The sequence below is a fragment of the Nycticebus coucang genome, chromosome 14, assembly GCF_027406575.1.
Source record: "Nycticebus coucang isolate mNycCou1 chromosome 14, mNycCou1.pri, whole genome shotgun sequence".
NCBI classification, from domain to species: Eukaryota; Metazoa; Chordata; class Mammalia; order Primates; family Lorisidae; genus Nycticebus; species Nycticebus coucang.
This window is the reverse complement of record NC_069793.1, coordinates 49,607,605-49,626,379: the sequence shown is the minus strand read 5'-3', so window position 1 is coordinate 49,626,379 and position 18,775 is coordinate 49,607,605. Positions and strand designations below refer to the sequence as shown.

Here is an 18,775-nt window from a genome sequence, read left to right as displayed (position 1 = left end):
TGGCATATGAGGGTTGCAGTTGTTACACATCCTTACAAACACTTGGTAGTATCTCTTTTAAGTCATTCCAGTAGCTATGTAACAATATCTTGTGGATTGAGTAGTCATGTGCTACATAATAATGTTTTGGTCAATAATAGACCATATATATGATACTGGTTCCATAAAATTATGGTGGAGCAAATATAGAAACATGATATATGGCACTTGATATTAGGACTACAGATCAAGGAGGGTAAATGATTGATATTCAGTAATGATGATGGGACATTTAGTTTTCTATATAAAAATATATGTATGTTAATGTAAAAATACTCTGTAATGTTTGCACAGTGGCAAACCCACCTAATGAGATTTTTCTAAGAATTTATCCCCATCAACGCGTAACTGTATTTGTATTTCACTGATAAGATGTCTCATCAGGTTGTGGGCCTTTATATATGTTAATTGGTAACCCAGATATCCTCTGGTTGGGTCTTCTTTCCATTTTTCTGTCTTTTACTTAGTGGGAAGTAGTTGTTTGTGTATTCTGGACATGAAAATATGTATTCATATACATAAATATATATGTATTATATATAATCTAATGCTTAGTAAAAAACATTTCTTCCAGTGAGTGGCTTATTATAGTATTGTTTGATAAAAATACTTCATATCTTAATGTAATGCCAATTTATTAATCATGTCCTTTGATTAGTGATTTTCGTGTGTCTTATTTAAGTATTTTGTCTATCTCCAAGGTCATGAAGATATTCTTCCATGTTATCCCCTAAAGTTATATTGTTTTACTTTCTATTTTTAGGTCTATAATGCATCTGGAATTTATTTTTCTCTACAGTGGCATATATAGCTCAAGACATATTTTTACCCCCATCTGGGTATCCAATTGGCCCAGTTCCAATTTTGAAAAAATATTGAAAAAAATTCTTTCTTCTGTGTTCTATATTGTCACTTTTGTTGTAAATCCATATGTATGTGCATTTATTTCAGGAATTAATGTTCTAGTCCATCGGTTAGTTTGCCTGTCCTTAAATACAAATCCCATATTCACTACTTTAATTATTATAGCTTAATAAGAAGTTTTGGTATTTGATAGTGTAAGTTTTCCAGCTTTGTTCTTCAGAACTATCCTGGCCATTTTGGTTCTCTGTATTTTAGTATAAAATTTAGAATCACCTTGACAGTTTCCATGCTTAAAAAATTCCTACTAGAATTTAGATTGAGACTTTATTGACTCTATAAATCAACATAGGGAGAATTTGCATCTTTCAATGTTAAAATCTTCAATCTATGAAAATGACATCTCTTCACTTAATTTGAGTCATATTTAGTTTATCTTAATAATGTTTTTAGTGTGGAGGTCTTGCAAACATATTTTGTTAAATTTATTCCTAGGTATTTAATTTTTAATATTGCAAAGGTATTATAAAAGGTATCAATTTTTAAAAATTTTCTTCTTAATAGTTTATATTGATTCACAGAAATTCACTTGATTTTTATATATTCAATCCAGAGACCTTGCTAAATTTATTATTAATAATAATTAATAATTTTAATAGCTTCTTTGAAGATTCATTGAGTCTTTTAAGTGTACAATAATGCTATCTCCAAGTAGAGACAAATTGATCTTTCCCCTCCAATCCTGTGTCTTTTGTTTCTTTTTCTCATATTACAGTATCATTTTGATGTCCAACGCAGTGTTGAATAGAAGTGGTAAAAGTGGGCAGCCTCATTTTGTTCATGAATTTATGGAGAAATGCTCAACATGTCACCACTAATATTTTCTGTAGATAGGCTTTGTCAGATTAAGGAAGTTTCATTCCAACCTTAGCGAGTAAAGACTTTTTTTCTCTTTTAAGTCATGAATGGGTATAGAATTTTGTCAGATGATTTTCCTTCATCTATTGAGATGATTCCTGCATTTTTTCCAGTTATTCCATTAATATGGTGAATTGAATTGTTTGTTAAAACATCCTTACGTTTACAGAATAAAGTGAATTTGATCAAGATGTATTTTTTTTAAATATGTTACTGAATTCTATTTGCTAACATTTTGTTTAGAAGTTTTGAATCTGTGCTATAAGAGAGTGTTGTCTTCTAATTATTATTTTTATATTGTTTTTGGCATATTTTGGTATCAAAATTACCAAAACCCTGATACCAAAATAAAATATGGTAGGATATTAATTAAGCTCTCTTTTTATTATATAGTTTGGGTAAGATTGAAGTTTGGTATTGTTTCCTCCTTTAATGTTTGGAAAAAATGCTCTATGTAAGCTTGTAGTATATTTTTGTGGACAAGTTTTAAGTTACGAATTCAATTTCTTTATAGTTTTTTGACTATTTTTGGTCTCTTCTTATACCATTTGTTAGTTGTGTTTTTCTAGGAACCCTTTTTCCTTTTTTTTTTTTTAGTTTCAGCTTTGTGAGACGGTTGAAAGCTCTGTTTTATTTTCAAAGTAGAAATCTTTTTGAGGATTTCTACTTATTTCTCCTCTTGGCCATTGTTTATAAATTGGCAAATGCCTTGAGAGTAAAAGCAACCCTGAATTTAAACTTGTTCTTCTCATTGTTCTGGGATCTTGCTTGGCTCTCCCTACCTTCACAGCCCTGAACTTCAATTTTGGTCTCCCAGCCCAGTGAGACTACAGATCTGTGCTCTGTTTCCTAGTCTCTTAACTGCTGTGCTCCATATCCTCTCTCCCCTAAGCCAGTTATGAATCATCAACAAATTCCTTGAGAGAAAAAAAAAAAAAGAGCCCAGAATGTCGCTTCATTTGGTCCTTTCTCTTAGCTCTAGGTTTTTATCTTTTTTAAGCCTTGGCTGCTTGGTTGTGTTCTGATGCCTTGAAATGTATGTTATTTGTATTCTATTTTCAGCTTTTCTAGTTGTTCTAAGCAGAAGGGTAGGTCTGATACAAACTATTCTCTCTTAGCTGGAAAATTAGGCAAGCTTCTTAAGTCCCTCTGAACCTATTTCCTCATCTATAATTTGGGAATAATAGCAATTAAAACAATAATATGTGCCTGGTACATAGCAGCACTCAAAGTGAAAATCCAAATTATATTACTGTCTTGGTAAATTTGTGATTTCTTCCTTCCTAATTTATATAATTTTTAGATAATATCGAAAGTTTACTTCCAAACAAAAATTACTTCTATACACTCATTTGTAGTGGTTAAATGAGACTGTAAATAGACAGAGTTTACAAAAAAAGGATTATAAATTATATAAATATGACAGGAAACAATCAGAATCATAATAATCAGAGAATTCAGGGTGAAGCAGCAATGAGACTTTTTTTTTTTTTTGCCTGTTAGATACTGTCAGGTAGGTGGGGATTAAGTAAATTCATAATATCCAGTTATAATGAAGTATGGAAAAATAGGTACTATTATATACAATTAGTTGAAGTATAGATTTGATCAACATATTATAAGGCAGTTTTAGGGTAATGGTCAAATTTTAATATGTTCATTTGCTTTAGCTCAGTAATTCAAATTATGGCAATCTGTATAAGTATGCTTATTTGTTCACAGTAACATATATAGAGATGTGTTTATTTTAATTTTATTTATAGTGGATAAGGATTAGAAATAGTTGGGCTATTCCCTGATAATAAGGAATGTTTTAAAATCAAAACTAATACAAATTAACACTTCTCAAGGAAAAAAAAAGAAAGAATTCCACAATGAGTAGACATTATTTAGCATCTTGGCTTAACTTTCATAACACTTCTGAATTCTAAAATGTATTGAGGATATGTACTAAACAGTTTTGTGGTGAACTCATTAAATAATTTGAATAATTGTGAATTTCAGAATGACCCAAATGTGAGTTTAAGGTACAATGAAATAAACAAAAATAACATTTCATTTACTGTTATGATTATTAGTTCATTTATTTCTATGGGTAATCAAGTTGAACATCATATATAGGTATTTTCAAAAACTAAAAATCATATCATTTGTCTATTACCACTGAAAATATGTATTTTCTTCCTACCAATTTTTGAGAATTTAGCCTGATGTTACAATATCCATGAAGATTTTTTTAACCATTCATTTCTAAGTTACCACTGTTTCTGTTGAACTCTGATATGATTTTTCTCATTATTATCATTTTTATCATTATTGATCATTATTATCATTATCAATTTTATCAATAATGATCATTATCATTATCTCATTTTTATCTCATTTTTCATAATATTAGTAGTAATAATACTATGTATTTTATCTTGAATACATTCACTATATATTGTTTTAAGTGCTTTACATGTATTATCAAATTTAATTCTCACATCAATTCTTAAAGATATAGGTATTATTATCCTTATTTTACATTGAAGACACTAAAACATGCAGATGTTAAGTAACTTGCTTGAGGTCAGTTAAGTTTAAAGTTTAGATTTCAAATCAGATGTCTTTGTAAGAAAGCCTTGTCACTATGCTAGACTGCCTCTTAAGTGAGTGACTTAAGAGGTATAACTGATATAACATAAGAAATGCTGTATGTGTTTAAAAGAAATGTTGACATAAAGAAGAGGAAATCATCAATAAATTAATGGAATGTTCAAATTACAGATTTGTAAACTGTATTACTAAAGTAAATGCAGATTAGTTTTTATACCAGTTATAAAGTCAGTAATAAATACTTTTAAGTATAATGAAATAAGGTAATGAAAAGTAAAGGAAAAATTAAAAAACTAATATATATGTAGAAGATACTGTTAAATTTAAATATATAAACTTAAAGTTAGGATTATACCATTTGTTGTATCATTTAGGCCATGTCCAAATGAATCAAAGCTTATAGTTTAAAATGAGTAAATTACTTAGATATTATTGATTTAAAGTAGAGTGGGTTTGTCATTTTTGTTTTTACAAATGAGTTTTTCTTAAATGTTAAAAAATTCTACTCTTTTTCTTTTCTAGAATTCTGGAAGTGGGAATGGAGTTGATCTCTCAGTGCTAAATGAGGCTCGCAATATGGTGTCAGATCTTCTGATTGATCCGAGCCTTCCCCCACAAGTCATTTCTTCACTGCGGAGTATCAGTAGCTTGATGGGTGCTTTCTCAGGTTCCTGTAGGCCAAAGATTAATCCTTTCACACCATTTCCTGGATTTTACCCCTGCTCTGAAATAGAGGATCCAGCTGAGAAGGGGGATCGAAAACTTCACAAGGTCAAAATACAGTCAATCAGCCAGCGCTATTTATCATATTTATGTTTTAAATCAAAACTGCTTTTCTTATGTCTTATATAAGAAGCAATTTTCCTTTCAGGGACCAGACATTACGTATGTGTTTAAAAGAAATGTTGGGACTTTAGAGGCATTTATAACTTCAGATAATTATAGATTAGAATTTAGTTTCTATTTTAAATAGCATTGCTGTAATTAACAGTTATAATTTAAATGTAGCAATTATTTATTATCATTGTTAATATTATTATTATGAAGTGAAGAACAAATTTAGTTCCAAGCTTGAATGACAAACTAGTAGAAAGATTATGTTATTAATTAATCTGTCTTATTCTTTAGAGTTTAGGAATTCTTACTGAGCTAAGAAGAAATCATTATAATAATCTTTTTATGAGATACATAGCATTATTTAAAAATGAATTTTACATTTTTTTGAACACTTTTTTCCCCTCTCTTACCAATAGGCTATTACCATAGCCAATAGGTGTTGATTTTTCCACTGTTACATAAGGGATTAATTTATCTTTAAATATTAATATTTCAAAATAGGATTTCCTTTAGAAAATAGTAAATACTGTTCTAAATAGGTATACATTACGGTTGTTCAGAGTGCTGTTACTTGTTTTATTTGACTGTTTCACCAATAGCTAAAATATTATTGCAGTGTCTGCAAATAGAGGAAGTTCATAAAACTAGAAATATTTTAGGGATTATTCTATTCTAGTTCAACTACTTTATTCCATTGGAGGAAACGAACCAAGAGAAGGTGAAATTTAGATCAGTTAAAACTTATTAATTGTAATAGTGCATTTAGAATTTAGAAAAGGGTAAATACAATTTTCAGAGGATTTTGGAGATCCATCTTATTTTGTCACTTCTCAGCATTAGGGTTTAGAAATGTTGAATAATCAGGTAAACCCAATTAGTGCAAAAGGATTTGAAAATTATTGATGACCATCTGGATCATAAGTAGTTATACGATATTTTTATTTTTTCAAAGTTTATATAGCAGTACCTGCATTAGTCAAAACCCAATTAACAATAGTAGTTTAGAACTTTTTTAAAGCACTCTACCTTGTAAGAAAGAGACTAGTCGCAAGCATCCAAAAGGGAGAGAAATAATCAATGAAATAATTCTAATATATGCTTGAATTAATTTTTGATTTTAATTAGTTATTTTTCTCTCCCTTCAGTGACATTTGGAGCTCAGGATAGTAATTTTTAAAAGTAATAGTTCTTAAAAATCATAATTTATAAAAATCATATTGATATCAGTATTACGTTTGCTATTACATTTGCTTGTGTAGAAAAGTGTGCTGGTACATTTTAGGAACATTTTAGACATAATGTTAATAAAACAGGATGCCTAAACACCTCATTTCTTGAGCACTGCAGTTAATTATGGTTATTTAGGGTATGGGAATTTATCATATTTAAGAACCAGGAAGTAACTTTTGAGTTGAGTTTAAGAACCAGGAAATAACTTTTAATTCCTTTTCTTGGTATTCTTTAAACTCTTTATTAGAATTTCATATCCAATTTATCTCTGCTTTTGGAAAAGCATAGAGGAGAGAAAAGCAATAGCATTTATTAAAAAAAAAAACAACAGTAGGTAAAAGGGAATAGGAATAGATAATATAAGTATTATATATATATTAAGAACTAAGAAAAATTGTATGAACCCAAATTATAGTCAACAAGGATTGTGTTGCACAAGGCACTTTTTCACTGTAGGTCTAATTACCATAAACCTTTACAAAATATGCATCCTTGGCAAAACTTAAATATAACATAAGTACTTATTTCTCTGAGATTGTTGCAGTGTCTTACTGATGGAGGAAGTTCATAAAAAGCAGAAACTATGTAAAACACTTTCTCACAGTGGTCAAAATGGAATATTCTCAATAATTGAACATTTGAATTGAGGTATTTTCAAAAAATTAGGGTAAAATATTAAAGCTAAAGGTGTTCTATATTTAATTATTAATTCACAAGGAAACTTAGAATTCTGCAGTTTGTCCAGATTAACTAACTGCTAGGTGCATTAGATAGTAGTGTTCTGAAAAAATAATTGGGATGTAGTCCTGATCATCCCTTTATTCTAAGCTTGTCCTCTGAAGTTAATTTTCAGGGTAAATCTTGCATATCTGCGTTTAAATTGCCAAGTTTTTTGCCCTCAGGAAACTGTGAGTTAAATTTGCAGAAGAAAAAATATAGTTTATATTGTAGAGAGTTCAAAAATATGTTTTAGTAGTAGAAAGATAAACAGAACAGCAGCATAGAATGTAAAATTTGGAGTAAATTAATAACTTTTCTGAATAAAATGTTCTGTTTATCCTGTACATATTAAAAATATACTTTGCATTGATGTTTTTGTATACTGTAATTAATATTACATATATGGCATGTTAAAGAGTAATAATTTTAACCATTTTTAAATTATTCAACAGGGACTAAATAGTAGGAATAGTTTACCAACTCCACAGCTGAGGAGGAGCTCAGGAACTTCAGGATTGCTACCTGTTGAGCAGTCTGTAAGGTGGGAACGCAATAATACCAAAAGGCCTCACCAAGAATTTGGCGTTTCAAGGTAAAAATCTCTAGAGCCTTGGTTAAAAACAAAACAAAATAAGAACCACTCCCGCAAAACAAAAACCCTGAATCTTAAGGTATCTACCTGTTTCTGTGAATAAATCCGAAATAGTTCTAAAGGCAGAAAGGGAAGGTATAAGGAATGGTATAGGACAATGTGGGTGGTAATAATATGGTATAATACAGAAATTGATTCTTAAGAAGACGCAAACATGCCTTCTTTAGATTGAGTTAAAACATGCTGAAGCCTTAAGAACATGAGCCAAGGCTGGGCGTGGTGACTCATGCCTGTAATTCTAGCATGCTGGGAGGATGCTAGAATCCTGCCTGATGGATTACCTTAGTTCAGGAGTTCAAGACCAGCCTGAGCAAGAGCAAGACCCCATCTCTAAAAATGGCCAGGTGTTGTGGTGGGCACCTGTAGTCTCAGCTACTTGGGAGGCTAAGGCAAGAGGATCACTTGAGCCCAAGAATTTGAGGTTGCTGTGAGCTGTGACGCCATGTACTCTACCCAGGGTGACAAAATGAGACTGTCTCTTAGAAAAAAAAAAAAAAAAGAACATGAGTCAGTGAGATGGTTTAGGGAAACTAGAATCAGTTTGGGACAGGATACTAGGAAAGCTTTTAAATCTGTATAAACAGTGTTAACAGGGGTGGTCACTAATCTAGTGTATGGTATCCAAAGGTACATCAGCAGAATTACTGATTTGTGAAAGAGGGAGCACATTTCCAGAGCTTATCACTGTTGTTAGATTTAAGGTAACAAGTCTCCTTTCAAACCCTGTTCTTGCTAGATACTGAGAGTACTAATATATTCTGTATTTTATTGCGGCTTTACTTGGAACTAAAAGTGCTAATCCTATAAATGAAAGCCATTAGTAACTACAAGTAAATGAGGCTGAAAAAAAATTCAGGAGCTAAAATCTTCTGAATATAAATATATACATTTAATCTGATAACAAAGGTTTAATATAATACTTTGTCTTTTAAAAGCCAGGAAGGATATTGATCTTTTGTATGGGTTTGTTATAAGCTTCTTTCTAGTCAGTTATCTATCTATGTTTATAAAATTGGAATTAGTGTTAATTCCATGTTAAAACACTCTGTTTTTATTGAGCATGTGCTGTGCTTACAATTTGAGCTGTGTGGTTTCATATTTTGAAATAGTAGATGGCAGGATTGGATCATAGCTATTTATGTGTTACACTTTAACATTAACATGTGAAATGTAACTCAGAGTTTTCCAGATTCATTTTGTGGTTTATTAATTTGAATCTTCTATTCTACATTCAAGTAAGTAAATTCCTTTCTTACAAAAGAAAAATAGAGTAAAATCATATATAAAACAGGAGGGGATTGAAGAATGAAGAGTACAGTACAGGGAAATGAGCATTGGTTCAAAGTTTGCAGAAAGCCAGAATGTGGTAGTCTTTTTATTTTTGTATTGGAAGCAGGATATAGGGAAGCGAATGATGTCAGGAACTGAAAATGTAATATGTAAGATAATGCTTCTCTCTTAATTATGAGAAAAATTACCTTGAGAATATTGTTGGGTTTTAAAAGAAAAGATGAAACTTATTCTGATTTTTAGTATTTCACACTGATGTAGGAGTAAAACATTTGCAGTTCAAGAAACATTTGATACTTTTTGAGTGTAGGGTCATTTTTATTCTGCCACCAAGGCTGTTTATCTGTAACTGGCCAGTCTGGAGGTAACCTCTTGGTGGGGTTCTAGATTCTTGTAAGACTCAGTCGTTGGAACTTCTATAACAAGCACATAATTAAATATGAGAAACTTGTGGAAGAAAGTGCATCATGGGAAGAAGGAGGATAAAGGTCAATATTCCCTCATTAAGAACATAGCAAGAAGCTCAGAGCCATAACACAATGGGTAGCCACATGCACTGAGGCTGGCAGGTTCAAACCCTGCCCGGGCCAGCTAAACAATGACAACCGCAACAACAAAAACATAGCCGGGTGTTGTGGTGGGCGCCTGTAGTCCCAACTACGTGGGAGGCTGAGGCAAGAGAATTGAGCCAAGACTTTGAGGTTGCTGTGAGCTGTGAGGCCACAGCACTCTACTAGGGGTTAAATAGTGAAACTGTCTCAAAAAAAAAAAAAAAACAAAACAAAAAACCAAGAAATGGGCAGAAAAATTTCAAAATGGAGTACTGAAAAACATGGCACTGTCAATAGAACAAAGTACATTTTTATTAAAGAGCCCAATAAAAGCCGTACAAAAAGAGATTAGATAATAAGAAAAGAAAGAGTCCATTTGCTTGAAATTGGTGAGTAGAAAAAAATCTATTCTCTAGTAACTTCAGAATAGGATCCTAAAGAGACTGTCATTCATTTTCTCCACAAATACATGTTGAACATCTCTCTCAGGCACTGTGCTATGTGCATTGTGAAGGTAGAGATGAATAAGACATAGCATCTAAAGGAACTCACAAGTCAGTGAGGAAAAACAATTTGTAAACATTAAAATTATGATACAATATGGATGCTATTTTTTTAATTAAATCATAGCTGTGTACATTAATGTGATCATGGGGCACCATACACTAGCTTCATAGACCGTTTGACACATTTTCATCATACTGGTTAACATAGCCTTCCTGGCATTTTCTTAGTTGTTGTGCTAAGACATTTACATCCACATTTACTAAGTTTCACATATACCATTGTAAGATGCACCGCAGGTGTAATCCCACCAATCCCCCTCCCTCTTCCCCCTCCCCTCCCTCCCCTCCCTTTCCCCCTTCCCCCTGTTCTTAGGATGTAACTGGGTTATAGCTTTCATGTGAAAGCCATAAATTAGTTTCATAGTAGGGCTGAGTACATTGGATACTTTTTCTTCCATTCTTGGGATACTTTACTAAGAAGAATATGTTCCAGTTCCATCCATATAAACATGAAAGAGGTAGTCTCCATCTTTCTTTAAGGCTGCATAATATTCCATGGTGTACATATACCACAATTTATTAATCCATTCATGGATCGATGGACACTTGGGCTTTTTCCATGAATTAGCAATTATGAATAGGGCTGCAATAAACATTCTGGTACAAATATCTTTGTTGTGATGTGATTTTTGGTCTTCTGGATATATGCCTAGTAGAGGAATTATAGGATTGAATGGCAGATCTATTTTTAGATCTCTAAGTGTTCTCCATACATCTTTCCAAAAGGAATGTATTAATTTGCATTCCCACCAGCAGTGTATAAGTGTTCCCTTTTCTCCACATCCACGCCAACATCTCTGGTCTTGGGATTTTGTGATATAGGCTAGTCTCACTGGAGTTAGATGATATCTCAAAGTAGTTTTGATTTGCATTTCTCTGATGATTAAAGATGATGAGCATTTTTTCATATGTCTGTAGGCCACATGCCTGTCTTCTTCAGAGAAGTTTCCCAGCCTGCAGTGGGATCACTTGCTCTTTTCTTGCTTATACGTTTGAGTTCTCTGTGGATTCTGGTTATCAAACCTTTGTTGGAGACGTAACCTGCAAATACCTTCTCCCATTCTGAGGGCTGTTTGCTTGCTTTACTTACTGTGTTCTTGGCTGTGTAGAAGCTTTTTAGTTTGATCAGGTCCCAGTAGTGTATTTTTGAAGCTGCTTCAATTGCCCAGGGGGTCCTTCTCATAAAATACTCGCCCAGGCCCATTTCTTCAAGGGTTTTCCCTGCACTCTCTTCTAGTATTTTTATAGTTTCTTTTCTTTTTTTTTTTTTTTTGTGGTTTTTGGCCAGGGCTGGGTTTGAACCCGCCACCTCCGGCATATGGGACGGGTGCCCTACTCCTTGAGCCACAGGCGCTGCCCAAGTATTTTTATAGTTTCATGTCTTAAGTTTAAATCTTTAATCCAGTGAGAGTCTATCTTATTTAATGGTGAAAGGTGTGGGTCCAGTTACAGTCTTCTGCAGGTTGCCAGCCAGTTCACCCAGCACCATTTGTTAAATAGGGAATCTTTTCCCCACTGAATGTTCTTAATTGGCTTGTCAAAAATTAAATAACGGTAAGTAGCTGGATTCATCTCTTGGTTCTCTATTCTGTTCCAGACATCTACTTCTCTGTTTTTGTGCCAGTACCATGCTGTTTTGATCACCATCTATTTGTAGTATAGTCTGAGGTCTGATAGCATGATTCCTCCTGCTTTGTTTTTATTTCTGAGTAATGTCTTGGCTATTTGAAGTTTTTTCTGATTCCATATAAAACAAAGTATTGTTTTTTCAAGATCTTTAAAGTATGACAGTGGAGCTTTAATAGGGATTGCATTAAAATTATATATTGCTTTGGGTAGTATGGACATTTTAATGATGTTGATTCTTCCCAGCCATGAGCATGTTATGTTTTTCTATTTGTTAACATTTTCAGCTATTTCTTTTCTTAGAGTTTCATAGTTCTCTATATAGAGATCTTTCACGTCCTTTGTTAGATAAACTCCCAAATATTTCATCTTCTTTGGCACTACTGTGAATGGAATAGAGTCCTTAACTGTTTTTTCAGCTTGACTATTGTTGGTATATATAAAGTCTATGGATTTATGAATGTTGATTTTGTAACCTGAGACGCTGCTGTATTCCTTGATCACTTCTAAGAGTTTTTGAGTAGAATCCCTAGTGTTTTCCAGATATACAATCATATCATCTGTGAAGAGTGAAAGTATGATCTCTTCTGACCCTATATGGATACCCTTGATTGCCTTTTCTTCCCTAATTGAGGTGGCTAAAACTTCCATTACAATGATAAAGAGCAGTGGAGATAATGGGCAGCCTTGTCTGGTTCCTGATCTGAGTGGAAATGATTTCATTTTAACTCCATTCAATATGATATTGGCTGTGGGTTTGCTGTAGATGGCCTCCATCAGTTTAAGAAATGTCCCTTCTATACGAATTTTCTTAAGTGTTCTCATCATGAAGAGATGCTGGATATTATCAAAAGCTTTTTCTGTATTGATTGGGAGAATCATATGGTCTTTGTTTTTTAATTTGTTTATGTGCTGAATTATACTTATAGATTTACGTATATTGACCCTGGGATAAAACCGACTTGGTCATGATGTATAATTTGTTTGATGTGTTGCTGGATTCTGTTTGTTAGGATCTTGTTGAATATTTTTGCATCTATATTCATTAGTGATATCGGTCTATAATTTTCTTTTCTTGTTGGGTCTTTTCCTGGTTTGGGGATCAGGGTGATGTTTGCTTCATAGAATGCATTGCGTAGTCTTCCTTCTTTTTCTACATTTTGGAACAGGTTGAGTAATATAGATACTAAATCCTTGTTAAAGGTTTGGTAGAAATCTGACGTGAAGCCATCTGCTCCCAGGCTTTTCTTTTTAGGGAGGTTTTATATGGTTGATGCTATTTCCGAACTTGATATGGGCCTGTTCAACATTTCCACTTGATTCTGGCTAAGTCTTGGAAGGTGACGTGCTTCCAAGTATTGGTCAATTTCCTTCACATTTTCATATTTCTGAGAATAAAGTTTCTTGTAATATTCATTAAGGATTTTTTCAATTTCTGAGGAGTCTGTTGTTGTTTCGTCTTTGTCGTTTCTGATTGATGAAATTAGAGATTTTACTCTTTTTTTTTCCTGATTAGGTTGGCCAAAGGTTTATCTATTTTATTGACCTTTTCAAAAAACCAACTTTTTGATTTATTGATCTGTTGTATAATTCTTTTGTTTTCAATTTCATTTAATTCTGCTCTAATTTTGGTACTTTCTTTTCTTCTACTGGGTTTGGGGTTGGAATGATCTTCTTTTTCCAGTTGCTTGAGATGTCCCATTAAGTTGTAAACTTCCTCTCTTTCCATTCTCTTGAGGAAGGCTTGCAGTGCTATAAATTTCCCTCTTTGGACTGCCTTTGCGGTATCCCAGAGGTTCTGATAATTTGTGTCTTCATTGTTGTTTTGTTCCAAAAATTTGGCAATTTCCTTCTTAATCTCATCTCTGACCCAGCTATCATTCTGCATAAGGTTATATAACTTCCATATTTTTGTATGAGTATGTAGATTCCTGTTGTTACTCAGCTCAACTTTTATTCCATGGTGGTCGGAGAAAATGCAAGGAATAATTTCTATTCCTTTAAATTTACTGAGGTTAGACTTGTGACCTAAGATAAAATCGATTTTGGAGTAAGTTCAGTGGGCTGATGAGAAGTATGTGTATTCAGTTTTGTTGGGATGAAATGTTCTGTAGATGTCTGCTAAATCCAAATGTTGGATGGTTAGGTTTAAATCTAAAATTTCTTTGCTCAGCTTCGTATTGGAGGATCGATCCAACACTGCCAAAGGAGTGGTGAAATCTCCGACTATTATGGAGTTTGAGGAAATCAAGTTGCTCATGTCTGTTAGAGTTTCTCTTATAAATTGAGGTGCATTCTGCTTGGGTGCATAGATATTAATAATTGAAATCTCATCATAATTGAGTATTACCCTTAACAAATATGAAGTGACCATTCTTATCCTTCCTTAGTTTTGTTGGTTTAAAGCCTATTGTATCTGCAAATAAAATTGCAACACCTGCTTTTTTCTGATTACCATTTGCCTGAAATATAGATGACCATCCTTTTATCCTGAGTCTATATTTGTCTTGTAAGGTAAGATGTGACTCTTTTATGCAACAAATATCTGGCCTGAGTTTTTGTATTCAGTCAGTTAATTTATGCCTCTTTAGAGGACAGTTTAAGCCATTCACATTAATGGAGAATATTGATAAGTCTGGTCAAATTTTGGGTATTGAGTTTTTAGAAAGTCCAGTGGACATTTTTAATCCTTTCACCACTGTGGAAGTTGGAGTATGATCAAAAGTTTCTGAGTGAGTTTACTTTTGTGGTAGAAGATTGGGCTCGTCATTATGGAGAATAGGTCTGAGAATATCCTGAGGAGCTGGTTTGGTTATGGCAAATTTCTTCAACATATGAAAGTCATTAAAGTATTTATTTTTCCATCATAAATGAAACTCAGTTTAGGTGGATACAGGATCCGAGGTTGAAAGTTATTTTGTTTTAGAAGATTAAAAGTTGATGACCACTCTCTTCTGGCTTGAAAAGTTTCAGCAGGGAGATGTGCTGTCATTCTAATATTCTTCCCTTTGTAGGTAACGGATTTCTTACATCTGGTTGCTTTCAGAATTTTCTCCTTCATTAAATTTAGTGAAGTTAATTATGATATGCCTGAGGGATGTCTTATTCGGATTGAATCATGCTGGGGTTCTGAAACTGCCTGCTATCTGAATTTCAGAATCTCTTGGCATGTCTTGAAAATTCTCTTTCATAATTTCATGGAGATGGCCTCTGTGCCTTGCGAGGCCAGTTCATCACTTTCAGGGATTCCAATGTGGCAGATATTAGCCTTCTTCGAATTACCCCATAGCTCTCTGAGTGAATGATCCGTTTTTGCTTTCCATTTCTCTTCCTCTATGGGAGTTTGGGAGCGTTCAAAAGCTTTGTATTCAATGTCAGAAATGCTTTCTTCTGCTTGCTCCCCTCTGTTACTGAGGGATTCTACTGTATTTTTCAGATCTTTGAGGGCTGTAAATTCTTGCTTCAGCATGTCTAAGTGTTTGGTGGTTTTGTCTTTAAATTCGTTAAATTATTGAGACAATTTTTGAATTTCTCCTCAAATTTGTAATTCCGACTTTTGAATTGCTGCTCGAAGTTCTAATTCCAAATTTTTCTCCATTCTATTAATCTTGTTTGCAATCCAAATTCTGAATTTTATTTCTGACATCTCGGCCAGCTGTTTATGAATGGGATCTTCAGTTACATCTGCCATATCTTTCCTTGGGGGGGTTGATCTATTCTGGTTATTCATGTTACCAGAGTTTTTCCGCTGATTCCGCCCCATGATTGTTTTACTCCCTTTTATTTTTTCCCCTGGGCTTTGTGGAGGACCCGTACAGTGCTGTGGCCTGAGAAACTGGGGCCCTGTTTGGTGTGGTGGGGCTAAGTGGTTCTGTCTTTTTTTCAGCTGGTTTCTGTTCGACCCTAGTGAAACAGTTACTCTGGGTTGAAGTCTCAGCTGTGGAGCAATTCCAGCAATTAAGTCACCCCACCCACCACAGGCAACAATTGGAAAACCACACACCCAGAGCACCACCTGAATAGTCCTCAGGCGATTGGCTCAGTTCAAAAGGTCCAAATCAATTGTCTCAGTCAGCACCTGTCTTGGGTGGGAGAGTTTAAGAGGTCTCTGGGAACTGGATCAGGGGTCTGGTGACTACTCTGATATGGCTTGCTCCAGGGCTGCGTGGAGTCAGGAGGAGCCCCTCAGCCAATAGATCAGTCTGGGAAGGTTGATGTCTCCTTCCCCACCTTGCACCTCTGTCACACCCAGTCACTGATAGCCCTGCAGTTGGCTGACTCAGTTGCCTGTAGTGAATAGATACTCCAGGGGTTTGCACCTGTCTGAATCACAAGGAAAGCTGCAAGGCCTCTGCGCTCTGCCTCTCTCTAGCAGGAGGAAGTGAGGACTGACAGCCTTGGGCACTTGGTGAAGGTTGGGGGGTGTTCACTCAGGTCTAGCCCCACCCCTGATTAATGTTACTGACAGAACTGAACAGAACTGCTAAATTCCCCTGCAGAAGAGAAGCTGTTTTGAGTTTCAAAGCCCTGTCTTTGCTCCTGCAGGTTTTGTATTAGGTTACCTGTCAGTTCTATCCTGCTGCCTTCCTTTGTCTATAGGCTGACGATCCCCTGAGGGCCAGGTGCATCTTAGGCTTAGTAAAGCGGTCCTCTGGGTCAGCCCTGCCCTGGGAGCTTCCCCGGTCTGTGAGTCGGTACCACTTCAGGCAAATCCTTTACTCACGGGTTGTTGCTGGCCTCGGCTGGTTGCCCAGGGAGACAGGGGGTGTGGCTTCAGAATATCTGAGAGTGAGCTGTATTGCTGCTAAAAGACGGCTGCTGCTCCGAGCCTCAGGAAATTGCTGCTCTGGTGTGGTTCCCTCTTAGCCTACCATCCTCTCCTCACTCCTGCTCCCCAGAGTCAGCACTGACTAGCTGCAGTTTAGGCACTGTCCGCACCCCTTGAAAAATCAGCCAAGAATCTGGACTCCTGTGGGACAGGCTTCCAGACCTCAGAGTGAGAGCGGAGGGGAGTGCTGGGAGCTCAGATTTGCAGGTTGAGAATATATACAGTTTTATACAGTTTTATGCCTGGCCAGAGAACGACGTGGCACCCTAGTAGGGGAGGTAGGTCCAGTTTTTAGAGGGTCTCTCCTGTGGAGTGTAATGGTAGGAACTTTGAACTCTGCCCGTTTGTTTGTGGGGCACTCTGAGCCATTCTCATGGGGGAGGGGACTCCCGTCCGCTTGGTGATGGATTTTGTACCTTTTGTTTGTATCCTTGTGGTCACAGCTCACCTCAGCGGGGTTGATGTGCATTCTTCAACCTTCTCTCTTGGTGTAGCTCAAATCCACCAGGTTACTTGCTAAATTTTTGTCCTTTAACTCTCTTTCTGGATGGGAGCCTCCGTGGAAAGCTAGCTTCAGTCAGCCATCTTGTCTCTACCCACAATATGGATGTTATATTAGAGATGTGTACAAAATCCTCTTGGGTCACAGAAAACCAGATTTTCCTTGAGCAAATGGAGTATGAAAGTGTAGGAAAGGTGGAAACAGCTGGGGAGGAGCTTATTGAGAATTTAGCTTGCTCTAGTAAAAATTAAATGAAACTAGATAGAAGATCTCAATTTGTCCTTGAGCTTCTGGCAAAATCAGGAATTCACAAATAGAAGAAAACAAGCCAGTGAATATCTAAAGAAAGAAAGGTATCATTTATGGTACATTTCATATATGTATGGCATTGGGCCCAAATCATTCATATAGTTACTACCTTATTTTATTTGTAATAGATATAACATACTTGTCACACCGATATACTATAATTGCCATTTGATACTTAATTTCTTCACAAAGGCCCTAAACTTATAGTGAATATTTCAGTTATGGGAAATGACTTAGTTAATGGTAGTCAATATTTGTGAAGAATGGGACAGAAAATAAATAAAAACCATACTTTAGGCCAGTGACTGTCAGTGAGGTCCCTAGACAAGCAACACCAGAATTATCTAAGAACTTGTTGGAAATGGAAATTCCCTGGCTCTACCTCAGACCTACTGAAATGTTGGGGATGGGACAAGCACTATGTGTTCTTAAGAAGCCTTTCAGGCTGTGTACAGTAGCTCATGCCTATAATCTCAGCACTTTGAGAGGCTGAGGCAGAGGATCACTTGAGTCAAAGACTTAAGACCAGTTAGGCAACATAATGAGACCATATCTCTACCAAAAAAAAAAAAAAATTAGCTGGGTGTAGTCCAAGGTGCTTGGGAAGCAAGGCAGGAGGATTGCTTGAGCTGAGGAGTTCGAGGATATAGTGAGCTATGATTGCATCACTATACCCCAGTATGTGTGACAGAGAGAGACCCTGTCTCTGAAAAAATTAAAAAGAAAGAAATTTTCAGGTTATAATGATAATCTGTTTTTAGTCTAGGGATCAGCAGACTATACCCTATGGACCTAATCTCATTTATAACCTATTTTTATAAAAAAATTTATTTGAAACATAGCTATACCAATTCATTTACTTTTGTTTATGAATTCTTTTGTGCTACAATGGCAGAGTTGTGTACAAAGTCAAAAGTATTTACTATCTGATTCTTTACAGAAGGAAGTTTACTCTCTTCTGCTTTAGGCCTTAGGCATTAGACAGAGGCCAAACCCTGAATTTATAAGGATATATATTTTAATTGCATTGAAGACCACAAAGAAGGATGTTTTTCATGGTTTTAAAATTCCTAACCTGTTATCTTTCCCTTTTAGTCAAGGATGGTATCTAAATGGGCCTTTAAGTTCAAATCTACTGACAATCCCAAAGCAAAGGTCGTCTTCTGTATCACTGACTCACCATACAGGTCTGAGAAGAGCTGGTAAGAAATCATTTTTTATGATTTAAATATGGAAGATTCCAAAACA

General features: G+C 34.9%; 1 protein-coding gene across 1 annotated transcript in view; it reads left to right on the top strand.

Moving 5' to 3' along the window:
• Positions 1-18,775, top strand: part of PDE3B (phosphodiesterase 3B) — a 182,019-nt gene that overhangs the window by 112,257 nt on the left and 50,987 nt on the right. The window contains exons 3-5 of the mRNA XM_053560444.1: positions 4,939-5,187; positions 7,656-7,795; positions 18,623-18,729. Coding sequence (XP_053416419.1) covers positions 4,939-5,187; positions 7,656-7,795; positions 18,623-18,729 — 496 coding nt within the window. The remainder of the gene's footprint in view (positions 1-4,938; positions 5,188-7,655; positions 7,796-18,622; positions 18,730-18,775) is intronic.